This window comes from Eubalaena glacialis, chromosome 8 (genome assembly GCF_028564815.1).
Source record: "Eubalaena glacialis isolate mEubGla1 chromosome 8, mEubGla1.1.hap2.+ XY, whole genome shotgun sequence".
Classification (NCBI taxonomy): Eukaryota; Metazoa; Chordata; class Mammalia; order Artiodactyla; family Balaenidae; genus Eubalaena; species Eubalaena glacialis.
The window spans coordinates 104,194,854-104,209,311 of record NC_083723.1 but is presented as its reverse complement, the minus strand read 5'-3'; the positions used below and the strand labels follow the sequence as shown (position 1 = coordinate 104,209,311).

At 36.4% G+C, this 14,458-nt stretch overlaps 1 protein-coding gene and 1 pseudogene across 2 annotated transcripts in view; both read left to right on the top strand.

Moving 5' to 3' along the window:
* The window catches only part of ZNF800 (zinc finger protein 800), a 51,003-nt gene that overhangs the window by 6,531 nt on the left and 30,014 nt on the right, over positions 1–14,458 (top strand). For both annotated transcript variants that reach the window (XM_061198015.1, XM_061198016.1), the window contains exon 4: positions 13,143–13,286. In XM_061198015.1, coding sequence (XP_061053998.1) covers positions 13,143–13,286 — 144 coding nt within the window. The remainder of the gene's footprint in view (positions 1–13,142; positions 13,287–14,458) is intronic.
* Positions 6,278–7,668, top strand: LOC133096432 (tubulin alpha-1A chain-like; annotated as a pseudogene).

The following is a 14,458-nucleotide window of genomic DNA, read 5'->3' as shown; positions in this document are numbered from 1 at the left end:
AATAAAATGTATACATTGGTTTTCTTTACAGAATACTTTTAACTGTCATTTTTAAAAAGTGGATGAGTAAATACTGACTTGATTAGAGATTCCTTTTCAGTGCTATATATTATATACTAATTTAAAAAGTAGTATGGTTTAAAGAAATATGTGGTATATTTGCTGGCAAAGATTCATTGTTATTTTTTGGCATGTTCTTTATAAACTCTCAAAGGACAGTAGTAGATTATACAGGGTCTTTATGAGCTTTGACAGAGTAGATTATTTACTCAGAATGTCTGAGATGTCCCTTGTTCTAGATTAATTACTTTATCATCTCTGTTTATGTGACTCACCATCTCCTACCTAACCCTGGAATTTCAATATCTTTAGTAGAGCACAGATAGAAAAAAGATTATTCCAGCCCTGATATTTAGATATATTTGTTTAGCTTTTCTTTCCATTAGATTACTATAATAATGGATATATAATAAGTATATTTGTGCAGTTACAATCCAGTGCTCTAAAGTAGGTGTTGCTTACTAAGTATAAATGGTTGAGAACTGTTAGAACTCCAGTGTTTTGTAAAGTCTTAGGTTGCTGTGATTCTTATGATCCACTTGTCCACCTCTTGTGGATTTGGCTTCTCTGACATTGCAGGCTATCAAATCAAATATGAACAAGCAAACATACATGACTGATGGACACCTAAGTGGTGGGCAATTAAAGGGTTAGAATATCTTTTGTTATTATTTTAAAGCTTATTATATCGTAATGAAAAATTTCTGAGATTCAAAGAAAAAGATAATTTATATGAAACCATTTGTTTTGTATTGAGAAATTTTTTGAGGTGCTTGTTTTTAAATCATTTTAAAGGGAAATAGTATCTATTTGATTTACTTCAGGGTTCTAAGAAATAGATTGTTCTTTAATCTAAAATAAAGTTAATTTCTGAGTCTAAGAATCATTTCTTACACTTTTCATCTGTAGTCCTTATGGCATTGCTTTTATGTATATTTAAATCAGTAAGTATTTCGTGTATACCATATGCCTATGCTCAATGTTGGATGGTGGTATAACGTATTTTACTGTGTTTTTTGTTGTTGTTTTTTACTTTTGATAATTGCCCTTGGTTAACAGAAATAAATAATACGTCAAATTCTCCTGTGGTAAATACAATTAAAATTTTTCTAATTAGAGGCAGTATTTAAATACGTTTCTGGCATAACAGAAGAATGGTTAGTTTTTATTTGTAGTTAGAGTTTCTGTTAGCTACTTTTAGTATAGAGATAATTCTTTTTGTTCGTTCTCATATCATGGAAATGAAGGTAATGGCTTCACACTTAGTCATATTTCTTGCTATAGGTTTCTTTTTTAAAAATTCATAATTTGGGATTAACGAAGTTATTTTATACTGCTTCAGTTTATTATAGTGTTATTTGATTAAGAAGTTAGAATTGTTTCATTTATTTGTGCTTTGTCTTGTAAAAAATACCTTTTCAACAAGCTCCTGTACCCAAAATCTATGTTTTTTTTTTAACTTTGGAAGGTGAATATTTAAAAAGGAAATTATGTGTTTTTTCATTGCACTGTGGTTGTATCTGTTTTCTGTGTTTACTGTTTCTTTACAAAGCTGAAGAAAAGGGACTGTGAAACGGGTAATATGTTCTTTCTTAAATGTCCCTGGTAAATTTGCCTTCTGAGTTTTTTTTTTTCCCCAAGCAAATTTTGAAAATACTATAATTTAAATTCTCTAAGTACCCAATCATTTAAATTAGAGATGATTTAGAAATATGCTGAATGGTACAAAGAAGTTAATTTTGGATTAAAAAAGGAATTCTTTTACTTCATTAGTATATCTCATAGCTAAGTAATTCTAATTTTCTCAAGATAGTAATCTCTTACGTTTCTGGATAATCTCAAGTCTCCTAAGGTAGCTCTTCTTTAGCACTGAGGTATTTAAGCTTTGGCTGACTGAAACCTTGAGAGGATGAGCTGGAAGTTTGGGCCTCATGACTTAGGGTCTAAGATCCCTTCTCATCCTGAGACTCGTGTAAGTTTCTCCTGGTCTCAGTCTACTCCCAAGCAGCCCCTCAACGACTCATCTCTTTCTAGGCTCTTTCCATTACAGCTGGGTCACACACATTGCATTTAAAGAGCTATCTTGGTGGTGTTTTGTATCTGACAGGTATTTGAAGATAGAACTTTGAAGTCTATGCTTTTGCTCTTGTTAACCTTCAGAGGCTAAACCAGGTTGGGCAGTAAGTAGTGTGTTAGGATATCTGCCTTTGTCTTCACGCTCAAGATAGTTGTCTTCAGCTCTGGTATCAGCTTTGCTTAAGGGATTCATGGTCTCCTGCCTAAACTGGGCTCTCTTTGGCCTGGTGTTAATTCCTACCCAAGCTGGAAGTTCATGAAAGGCTGAGGAAGGAGTTGACTCATTTTTTAGGTCTACCAACCCCACGTGTGCTGTACTGACTGCTTGACCAGTTTTGACTCATTTTCTTTGCTTCACACTTCAGCTTTTGCTTTGGACTGTTTTCCTGGCTTTAAATTACAAATACTTCTTAACCTCCAGTCTCTCTTTATTTCTATCTGCTTAACTTATAATCTGAATAGACTTTTCTTTTTGGAATAATTGGTTTAAAAAAATAATAAAGAGGTATAAAAGGGTATACAGAAATACAAAAATAAGTGTCTTTGTTCAGACAGCACAGCTACATGGTTTGTGTCTTCTTCTAGAGACCTTCTACACACATATGAGCATATATTCCTCACTTTCTTCCTAATAAAAGGAGTAGCTGACTATGCATAGTTAGGTATCTGTGGTTTTTTAACAGTACTTTCCACTGTTGTTTGACATCTGTCCATAGATAGATACCTCATTTTTTTTAGAAGGCTGCCTGTTTTGCCCCTACCTGCACATTTTCTACTCTGAAATCCCTGATGGTTGGTTGACTTGAGACATGCTGTTTGCTTTGAATCCTGGCTTCAGGTACTACCTTGACTGTGCCCTGCCCTTTGCTCGAGCCTTTCCTTAGTTGTGTCAGTCCTTCCAGGATCATGTCTGTGACTTTTTGTCTTCAAATTTCTGTCGTATCTATTAACTTTTTTTAAGAAATAGTTGATTTACAATGTTGTGTTAGTTTCCAGTGTACAGCAAAGTGATTCAGTTTTATATATATATGTGTATATTCATTCTTTTTCATTTTAATTTATTACTAGATACTGAATATAGTTCCCTGTGCTATACAATAGGATCTTGTTGTTTATCTGTCTGTGTATTAGTTTGTATCTGCTAGTCCCAAACTCCCAATCCAACCCTCCCTCTATTAACTTTTATTTTAGCTTTTTTCTTTTCCCAACCTCTCTCCCCAAACGGAAACAAAATTTTAAATAACAAAAAAGGTGTACTTCCATGAGGTATTTATAAATAATTGATTAATTGAGCTTAATATTCTTTCTTAGTTGCTTAGTCTTCTGGTAGAGGCAAAGGAGCTGTGGAATGCCCTAAAGTTAGAAGCAGAAAAATGGGAAATTGTCCAGTATTCATAACTGGTCTTTAATATGAAGTTGACGTCTTTTTTTGAATTCTTGAAATAGATATGATCTCTTTTTACAATATTATACCGTTGATTCTTGAACATTCACCATGGGTGTGAACTGCGCAGGTCTATTTTTTGCGGATTTTTTCAATAGTAAATATTACAGTATCAGACGATCCTTGGTTGATTGAATCCAAGGATGCAGAAGTGAGGATATGGAGGAAGGGAGTATAAGGAGGACTGTAGGTTATATGCAGATTTTTGACTGTGCAGAGTGTTGGCATCCCTAACCCCTGTGTTTGTTCAAGGGTCAACTGTATTATAGAAAAAAGATTCTATCTATAGAATACATTACTACTATTTGCAAGTAGCAGCATCTTTTTTGAATCTTAGGGAGGAATAAATTGCAGTGAAAAATGAGAATTGGCTTTGTGTGATGTTTGCTGTTGTCATTAACTAAATTTAAGTTTGGTCATTTAGTTTCTTAGAAGAGTTTTTGTTTGTTTTTTATTGCTTAAAGCAACATTTCTTGGAGTTAGTGTAAGCTATGACTGGATGGCGATGCCTCTGTCCTGGAAGTGTGATTTATCAGAGATACATAAGAGAGTGCCATATTATATGATGGATTTTTTTGGGTTTTTTTTTTTTGGTTGATACATAGCAACTGTAGGAAGTTTTAAATCAGACTGCATATTTTGGGGATGAATAAGAAAAATGTAGATTTGTTTTATTTGTTGTTCTTACATTCATTTTCAAAGCATCTCATCTGGGGCTGTGTTCCTAGGAGAGCAGCCATTTATATTAGGGAATTTCTCAAGGGCGCAGATCATACCCTTCACTTTTCATGTCTTCAGTGAATAACATTGTACCTGGTATTTAATAGGGGTTCAATAAATGTGTGTAAGACTAAACGAAAGATTCACCAAGTGGGCACTAAAATAATTTTATTCTACTTGTAAATTTATTGTAGTATGTGGCAGTGTTCCATAATTAATCTAGTAATTTTTTTTTTTTAACCAAACTTTGTAGGTGGTGGTTTTAAGATAACAATTTCAATTTTCCTAAGTTTTCTTATGTTAAGGATCATCAGTACGAAATTCCCTTCGTACTGGTCTTGGAACTCAGGAGGTATGACACGAGTTACAGATTTGCTTGCAGTGTCGGGATGATATTGTGGTTAAACAGTCATTCTAAAGAAACTGAGCTCGTGTGTGAGTCAACAATAAAGCATGCAGTATACTATTTAAAAATCATTATTGCCGCAACTTAAAAGGGTCATTGATCAACATATCAGTATATTAAGGGAGAAAAGGAAAGTTTATCTTTGTCTAGCACTGAAGAGTTAGAATTAATATTATGTCATGTCAACTGACTGCCACCCAACCTAATGTAAAATTGACTATTGATTCCTTTTGAAAATAATTTTTTAAACATTTTTATCAGTATATATAATGTGTTTGGCATTAATTGATAGCACAGGAGAAACCCTTGATGAGGTTTAACTAAATTTTATTGAGCACCCATTATGCGTGATAATCTGAAATATTCATTAATTAGTTAATTTCTAGGCATCAAAAGCCTTCCCTTTGGAGGGCTGGTTTTTTGAAAGATACTGATTGATGATCTGTGTAAGCAGTATGTAAGCAGTACGTAGTGACGTCTAAGATAATTTAAAAACCTAAGGCAAGAAAGAGAGTTAAATATAGGAAAAGGAATAATTAGGGGTAAGGCAGCGTGGCTCTCTCTCTCTCTCTCTCAGGGTTAGGAGTTGTGGAAGAACTTCTGTGGCTGTCTAGATGAACTTTTGTTGCTGTCTTGTCTCGGTGTTTCAGGTTGTAGAAAGTTTAACTGTTGACAGAGGCACAGTTGGTTGGCTGTGTCTAATTGTCAGTGAGCAAAGCAATCAGAAAAAGGTAGCTGATTAGAATAAAGCAGTTATGTCCCCATGGGAAACCAACACAACCTTAAATGGTAACTGGAACTAACTTAGGGAATAACTTTTGCCTGTGTTTATGGAATAAGGGCACATCTTATTTTTCTCATTTGGAAAATATGTAAGCAGAATTGGAAAATCATTCAGGTCCCTTTTTTGACTTTCTGGTCAACTTTACATAGACTTAAAAGAAATCTTATTTATAGGGAAGGTTTTCTGAAACATAGAGAAGGCTCTTCAGTATGTCATTTAACAAATGCCCATGAGGTCTGGTCCTGAAAGCTGGGAGTACAGTGGTGAGCATCAAAGATATCTTCTCTGTCCTCTTAGAGCCTCCAGTTTAATGGGGATACGGAAAAGTAACTAATTACAAGATAGCGGGGTAATGTAGTATAGATGTATAGGGTGCTCTGGGGAATATAGGGGAAGAATTCTTAACAAAAAACAGGAGGAGTCCGAGAAGGCTTCCTGGAGGAAATGACATCTAACCTGGAATCTGAAGGATTGCTAGAAGTGACAGACCAGGGAAATGAGAGAATGTTATAGGCAGAGAGAAAAAAACATAGGTGAAGGCCTGAAAAGTAAGTGAGAGAGAGAATTTGGTGAATCCAAGGACCTGAAAGAATTTTGGTATGCCTGGATCAACACAACTGTGTTTGTATGTGTGTGTGTGCATAGGTGACGTGAGGGTGGTGGAGCATTTGTGATTGATAAGTCAGGCAGGTTCTCTTACATCGACCGCCTAAGAGTCGTGCTGTAAGAAGCAACAACCTCTCCTCCTCCTCTCTGCCATCTGCTCGGCAGCCGCAGAACAGCAGCTATGCGTGAGTGCATCTCCATCCACGTTGGCCAGGCTGGTGTCCAGATCGGCAGTCCCTGCTGGGAGCTCTGCTACCTGTAACACGGCATCCAGCCTGATGGCCAGATGCCAAGTGACAAGACTATTGGGGGAGGAGATGACTCCTTTAACACCTTCTTCAGTGAGACAGGCGCTGGCAAGCATGTGCCCAGGGCAGTGTTTGTAGACCTGGAACCCACGGTCATTGATGAAGTTTGCATTGGCACCTACCGCCAGCTCTTCCACCCTGAGCAGCTCATCACAGGCAAGGAAGATGCTGCCAATAACTATGCCTGAGGTCACTACACCATTGGCAAGGAGATCATTGACCTCGTCTTGGACCCAATTCGGAAACTGGCTGACCAGTGCACAAGTCTTCAGGGCTTCTTGGTTTTCCACAGCTTTGGTGGGGGAACTGGTTCTGGGTTCACCTCCCTGCTGATGGAACGTCTGTCTGTCAATTATGGCAAGAAGTCCAAGCTGGAGTTCTCCATTTACCCAGCCCCTCAGGTTTCCACAGCTGTAGTTGAGCCCTACAATTCCATCCTCACCACCCACACCACCCTGGAGCACTCTGATTATGCCTTTATGGGAGACAGTGAGGCCATCTATCATCTGTCGTAGAAACCTTGATGTTGAGCGCCCAACGTATACTAACCTGAATAGGTTGATAGGTCCAATTGTGTGGAGCCCTGAATGTTGATCTGACAGAATTCCAAACCAACCTGGTACCCTATCCCCGTATCCACTTCCCTCTGGCCACATATGCCCCTGTCATCTCTGCTGAGAAAGCCTACCATGAACAACTTTCTGTAGCACACATCACCAATGCTTGCCTTGAGCCAGCCAACCAGATGGTGAAATGCGACCCTCGCCACGGTAAATACATGGCTTGCTGCCTGTTGTACCATGGTGGGACATGGTTCCCAAAGATGTCAGTGCTGCCATTGCCACCATCAAGACCAAGCGTACCATCCAGTTTGTGGACTGGTGCCCCACTGGCTTCAAAGTTGGCATTAATTACCAGCTTTCCACTATGGTACCTGGTGGAGACCTGGCCAGAGTACAGAGAGCTGTGTGCATGCTGAGCAACACCACAGCCAACGCTGAGGCCTGGGCTTACGTGGACCACAAGTCTGACCTGATGTATGCCAAGTGTGCCTTTGTTCACTGGTACGTGGGTGAGGGCATGGAGGAAGGAGAGTTTTCTGAGGCCTGTGAGGACATGACTGCCCTTGGGAAGGATTATGAGGAGGTTGGGGTGTCTGTTGAAGGAGAGGGAGAGAAAAAAGGAGAGGAATACTAAAGTTAAAATGTCACAAAGGTGCTGCTTTTACAGGGAAGCTTACTCTGTTTTAAACATTGAAAAGTTGTGGTCTGACCAGTTGATTTGTTCAAACATTTAGAGAAGAGCTAACACCTATCCTTCTCAGACTCTTCCAAAATATAGCAGAGGGAGGAACACTCCCAAACGCATTCTATGAGGCCACCATCACCCTGATATCAAAACCAGACAAAGATGTCACAAAGAAAGAAAACTACAGACCAATATCACTGATGAACATAGATGCAAAAATCCTCAACAAAATACTAATATATAGAATCCAACAGCACATTAAAAGTATCATACACCATGATCAAGTGGGATTTATCCCAGGAATGCAAGCATTCTTCAATACAGGCAAATCAATCAATGTGATACACTGTATTAACAAATTGAAGGAGGAAAACCATATGATCATCTCAGTAGATGCAGAAAAAGCTTTCAACAAAATTCAGCACCCATTTATGATAAAAACTCTCCAGAAAGTAGGCGTTGAGGGAACTTACCTCAACATAATAAAGGCCATATATGACAAACCTGTAGCCAACATCGTTCTCAACGGTGAAAAACTGAAACCATTTCCACTAAGATCAGGAACAAGACAAGGTTGCCCACTCTCACCACTATTATTCAACACAGTTTTGGAAGTTATAGCCACAGCAGTCAGAGAAGAAAAAGAAATAAAAGCAATCCAAATCAGAAAAGAAGTAAAACTATCACTGTTTGCAGATGACATGATACTATACATAGAGAATCCCAAAGATGCTACCAGAAAACTACTAGAGCTAATCAGTGAATTTAGTAAAGTAGCTATAAAATTTGGTAAAGTAGGATATAAAATTAATGCCCAGAAATCTCTTGCATTCCTATACACTAATGATGAAAAATCTGAAAGAGAAATTAAGGAAACACTCCCATTTACCATTGCAACAAAAAGAATAAAATACCTAGGAATAAACCTCCCTAAGGAGACAAAAGACCTGTATGCAGAAAACTATAAGACACTGATGGAAGAAATTAAAGATGATACAAACAGATGGAGAGATATACCATGTTCTTGGATTGGAAAAATCAACATTGTGAAAATGACTATACTACCCAGAGCAATCTACAGATTCAATGCAATCCCTATCAACCTACCAATGGCATTTTTCACAGAACCAGAACAAAAATTTCACAATTTGTATAGAAATACAAAAGACCCTGAATAACCAAAGCAATCTTGAGAAAGAAAAACGGAGCTGGAGGAATCAGGCTCCCTGACTTTAGACTATACTAGAAAGCTACAGTAATCAAGACAGTATGGTACTGGCACAAAAACAGAAATATAGATCAATGGAACAGGATAGAAAGCCCAGAGATAAACCCACGCACATATGGTCACCTTATCTTTGATAAAGGAGGCAAGAATATACAATGGAGAAAAGACAGCCTCTTCAATAAGTGGTGCTGGGAAGACTGGACAGCTACATTTAAAAGAATGAAATTAGAACACTCCCTAACACCATATACAAAAATAAACTCAAAATGGATTAAAGACCTAAATGTAAGGCCAGACACTATAAAACTCTTTGAGGAAAACATAGGCAAAACACTCTATGACATAAATCACAGCAAGATCTTTTCTGACCCACCTCCTAGAGAAATGGAAATAAAAACAAAAATAAACGAATGGGACCTAATGAAACTTAAAAGCTTTTGCACAGCAAAGGAAACCATAAACAAGGCGAAAAGACAACCCTCAGAATGGGAGAAAATATTTGCAAATGAAGCAACTGACAAAGGATTAATCTCCAAAATATACAGGCAACTCATGCAGCTCAATATCAAAAAAACAACGCAATCCAAAAATGGGCAGAAGATCTAAATAGACATTTCTCCAAAGAAAATATACAGATTGCGAACAAACACATGAAAGGATGCTCAACATCACTAATCATTAGAGAAATGCAAATCAAAACTACAATGAGATATCACCTCACACCAGTCAGAATGGCCATCATCAAAAAATCTACAAACAATAAATGCTGGAGAGGGTGTGGAGAAAAGGGAACCCTCTCGCACTGTTGGTGGGAATGTAAATTGATACAGCCACTATGGAGAACAGTATGGAGGTTCCTTAGAAAACTAAAAATAGAACTACCATACGACCCAGCAATCCCACTACTGGGCATATACCCTGAGAAAACCATAATTCCAAAAGAGTCATGTACCACAATGTTCATTGCAGCTCTGTTTACAATATCCAGGACATGGAAGCAACCTAAGTGTCCATCGACAGATGAATGGATAAAGAAGATGTGGCACATATATACAATGGAATATTACTCAGCTATAAGAAGAAATGAAATGGAGTTATTTGTAATGAGATGGATGGACCTAGAGACTGTCACACACAGTGAAGTAAGTCAGAAAGAGGAAAACAAATACTGTATGCTAACACATATATATGGAATCTAAAGAAAAAATGGTTCTGAAGAACCTAGGGGCAGGACAGGAATAAAAACGCAGACATAGAGAAGAATGGCCTTGAGGACATGGGGAGGGGGAAGGGTAAGCTGAGACAAAGTGAGAGAGTGGCATGAACATATATACACTACCAAATGTAAAATAGATAGCTAATGGGAAGCAGCCGCATAGCACAGGGAGATCAGCTCGGTGCTTTGTGTCCACCTAGAGGGGTGGGATGGGGTGGGTGGGAGGGAGATGCAAGAGGGAGGAGATATGGGGATATATGTTTATGTATAGCTGATTTACTTTGTTATACAGCAGAAACTAACACACCATTGTAAAGCAGTTATACTCCAATAAAGATGTTAAAAAAAAAAAAAAGATTGATGAGTCAAGGTTAGCCCCAACTCTTTTTTTTTGGGGGGGGTGGGATGCTTACTGGGAATAAATATATACTTTCTACTGAATATAACTATGTAACTGGGACTGAAGAAGAAATTGATACTGTTTTTGTTTTTTATGGTTGATTGAGAGAACCTGATTTAGAGATGCAGTCTTAGTTTTTACAAATAACTTTTTTTATGTATAACTTCATGTTGTACGTTCTAGTTAGATCTTCAGTAGAATTCTTAAGCTAATCCTAGTTCAGATTATTTCTGTGTCCCTCTTCAATCCTTTTTAACTACTTTTAGAGGCAGAATTGAATTTGTAGTATGGGTCTAGCTGGTCTTTTAATTTATAATTAAAGTGCAAAATTTTCCCATGTTTTCTTCTGTCTGGTAACACACCCACCTACACTTACCGAGAACTGTATGTAGATCAATTGGAGAGGTTTATCTAAAGTGTTTTTTTATCATCAGCCTACCTCTCATAGTTTGTCAGTGACTTATGAGGTTAACTATGAACTAAATATGTTAGCACTTTATTGCCAGTATATTTTGTAATGTGAAATAAACTAGAGAAGTGTGTGTGTGTGTGTGTGTGTGTATGTGAACTTACTTTTATACAAAGTGTAATACCCAAGCTATCCTCTGAATCTTTTAAAATGTGTGTTTTCTGATTTTGCAGTAGTATGGTCTAGTGGACCAAATTAAACCTTGAGTTGGATTGGGAAATAGTGGAAGTTATTTTATTTTATATATATATATATATATTTTTTTTTTTTTTTTTTCGCAGTAGAAACCTGGATTTATAATTTAATTCTTGTAGAATTTAGGTTCATATTTTCTTTCATAATTCTCCAAGATAGGTTTGGTTTGTTTGTTTTAAAATATGAATAAACCAAGGTGCAAAGATTATATAGCCCTTTAAGGTCACACGACTAGGTGATAATCAAAATTGGAATCTCTAAATCTCTAGTAAAGTTCTGATAATGTGGTAATCTTTTTGCAGTAGAAATTTGAGGGCTGGCTTGTCTTCAAAATGATAAAATGCAACATGATGATTGATACAGTAATTAAATATAAACAGATTGCAAAAGATTGAATCAGAAATGCTTAACTTTTATGGATCCTACAGTATTAATTATGCTACTGAGATGGTGTTTATTCTCTAGTAGTCTCAGAGCTTAATAGTCACGTGCTTGTTGAATGATGGAACACTGTGCACCTAGATAGTCTTAGGTATTTTTCAGGATGCTGTTTTTTCCCCTCTTTAATTTAAGTCAATATTATTATCATTTTTTTGAGGAAACCAAAGGCTCATTAATTAGTGAACACTGCAGATCACTTTTGTCAATTTACCTGTGTCAAAGACCTGTAGGAAGTAGTGACAGAAGAGCTTCTATTTGTGTTTTATTTTAAAGATTTAAAGAGTGCTTGTTGCTGTTTATTTTTTCTCTGCCTTTTGATCTTCCATCATAATAATGCTTAGATTCCGTAGATCAGTGGCAATTCTTCAACGAATATTTATTGAGCATTATTAGAGCTGAGCACTTTGTAGCTGTAAATAAGGCAGGCTTGGTCTTGGCTGCCTTGGAATTTATAATCTAGTGGAAAAGATGGGCTTTAAAGTAGTAATTATATCAATATTTAATTTATTGCAATTAGGGTGAGTTTTTGAGGGAGAAAGGCTTTGAATAAATTTCTAGTGGTATTAAGAGACCTAACCAAAATTCAAAACCATGGACAAGGATTCTTTACTCTCACACTAAATGGCCATAATCCCACGTTGCCCCAGAACCCTAAGTAATTTAAGCTGAATTTAAAAAGAAAGTCACAGACAACCCTGTGACACAGTTTTGACCTTCTTTAAGGAATCGGGGAAAGTGTATTACTCATGTTTACTTCCTAATGTGAAAGAGAGCTGGAAAAACCAGCCAAAAACTTGGGTTGGGGTGGCATTTAATTCTTCTGTCACACTCCAGGTCTATTGAATCAGAATCTCCAGGAGTGGGTCATGTACATCTTTTTTTTTTTTTTTTTTTTTTTTTTTAATTATTTGCTTTATTTATTTTTAAATTTTATTTATTTATTTATTTATTTATTTATGGCTGTGTTGGGTCTTCGTTTCTGTGCTAGGGCTTTCTCTAGTTGCGGCAAGCGGGGGCCACTCTTCATCGCGGTGCGCGGGCCTCTTGCTATCGCGGCCTCTCTTGTTGCGGAGCACAGGCTCCAGACGCGCAGGCTCAGCAATTGTGGCTCACGGGCCTAGTTGCTCCGCGGCATGTGGGATCTTCCCGGACCAGGGCTCGAACCCGTGTCCCCTGCATTGGCAGGCAGATTCTCAACCACTGCGCCACCAGGGAAGCCCCATGTACATCTTTATTCCCAGGTCATAGTGATCAACCAGATGTTGGAACCACTGTTAAGATAGCCCAGGAATTGATTGGCTGCTGAATTAGAAAAAGACCATCAATTTCAGCTGACCTAATATCCAAATGATAGTAGAATTTTGCTTAGAACTTAGTTTATAACTTAGTTCTGAGTATAGTGTGGTAGACATTGGCAATGCCCGTATTTTGTTTTTAAAGAGTAAAACTGCACCTTTGGATTGTCAACAGTGGTTGCCCAGTTTAAAACTGCATGTTGAAGTTACCTTTTGTGTTAAGTTTTCTTTTCTTTTTTCCCTTAGGAACTAAACAACTTAAGCATATTTTATTAAAAGATGTGGACACTATTTTTGAATGTAAATTATGCCGCAGTCTCTTCAGAGGATTACCAAATTTAATTACCCATAAAAAATTCTACTGCCCACCAAGTCTCCAGATGGATGACAGTAAGTTTTATTCATATATGCATTTTGCTATATATTCGTATACTACAACTACACATTTATGTTAAAATGGTATCGATATCTAGTTACAGATAATTTAGTGATAGAGAATAAGATAAAATACTTGACTCAACGTTATATTCAGTTTCTTTAAATAGATACTTTCATATCAATGTTTTTCATTTGGATTTTGCTAAAGATATATGAGGTTAGATTTTTGAGTATATTTATTTGTATTAAAGTATTGGATATTGTTTTTGAATGTTTATATGGACTATACAGTTTATATCCAGGATTTTTGTAAGTTAAAATATTAATGCTTGATGAGGGTGTTGGTATTTTTCCTCCTTACTTCTTAACAACTTGTAACCAGATATGACTCATCATTTACTTAGATTCTCCTTAAGTAAATGAGAAGGTTGGAAATAGAGCAAAGAATGAGTAAATGAGTTGATTTTTTTGGTAATTGTAGAGAGCATTAAAAAATATTTGTTAATCTTTCTAGTGTTTTCTGGGTCTTGATTTGAAGATCAGTTTTATTCTCAGTGAAGTTTATTAGATAAGTCATTTTATCAGAAATTAGATTGTGTTATGGGCTAACCAGAGATCTGAAATAGCTTTATGTGATAAAGGCAGGTAGTAGCCTAACAAAGTCTTTGTGGAACCAAATGTTTGTTGAATTAAGCATATTGTCTCTGTATGATTAAGTTGCAGTATATATAATGGTATTATTTTCTTGCTTTAAAGAATAATGTAAATTCCTTAAAATATTTTAATAAGTAATAGGTTACTTTCATTATTTCTTGTTCAGGGATTTAACTCTTGTGGACTTACAAAATATAGAATTTATTTTGTTAATTTGATATTACAGTTGCATTATGGATTTTGTGCATTTTTCCGCTTAACCTTTTTGGGATGGAAATGGAATGCAGAACTCCAAATATCAAAAGTACTGCTTTAATTATTAGCATGAAGCTGATTTAAAGTATATTATAGGACATAGATGAAACAAAAATTTCGTATTTGTCTGGAAACTTTCCCTACCACTGTTAGATCTTATTATACTTCTTTTTATCCTTGAAATATAAATGAAAAGGTAGTCTATAGAGATTAGTTTCAAATCTAACCTTTTAATTAAAGAACTAGTAGGAATTTAATTTTCTGGTGGTTATTCT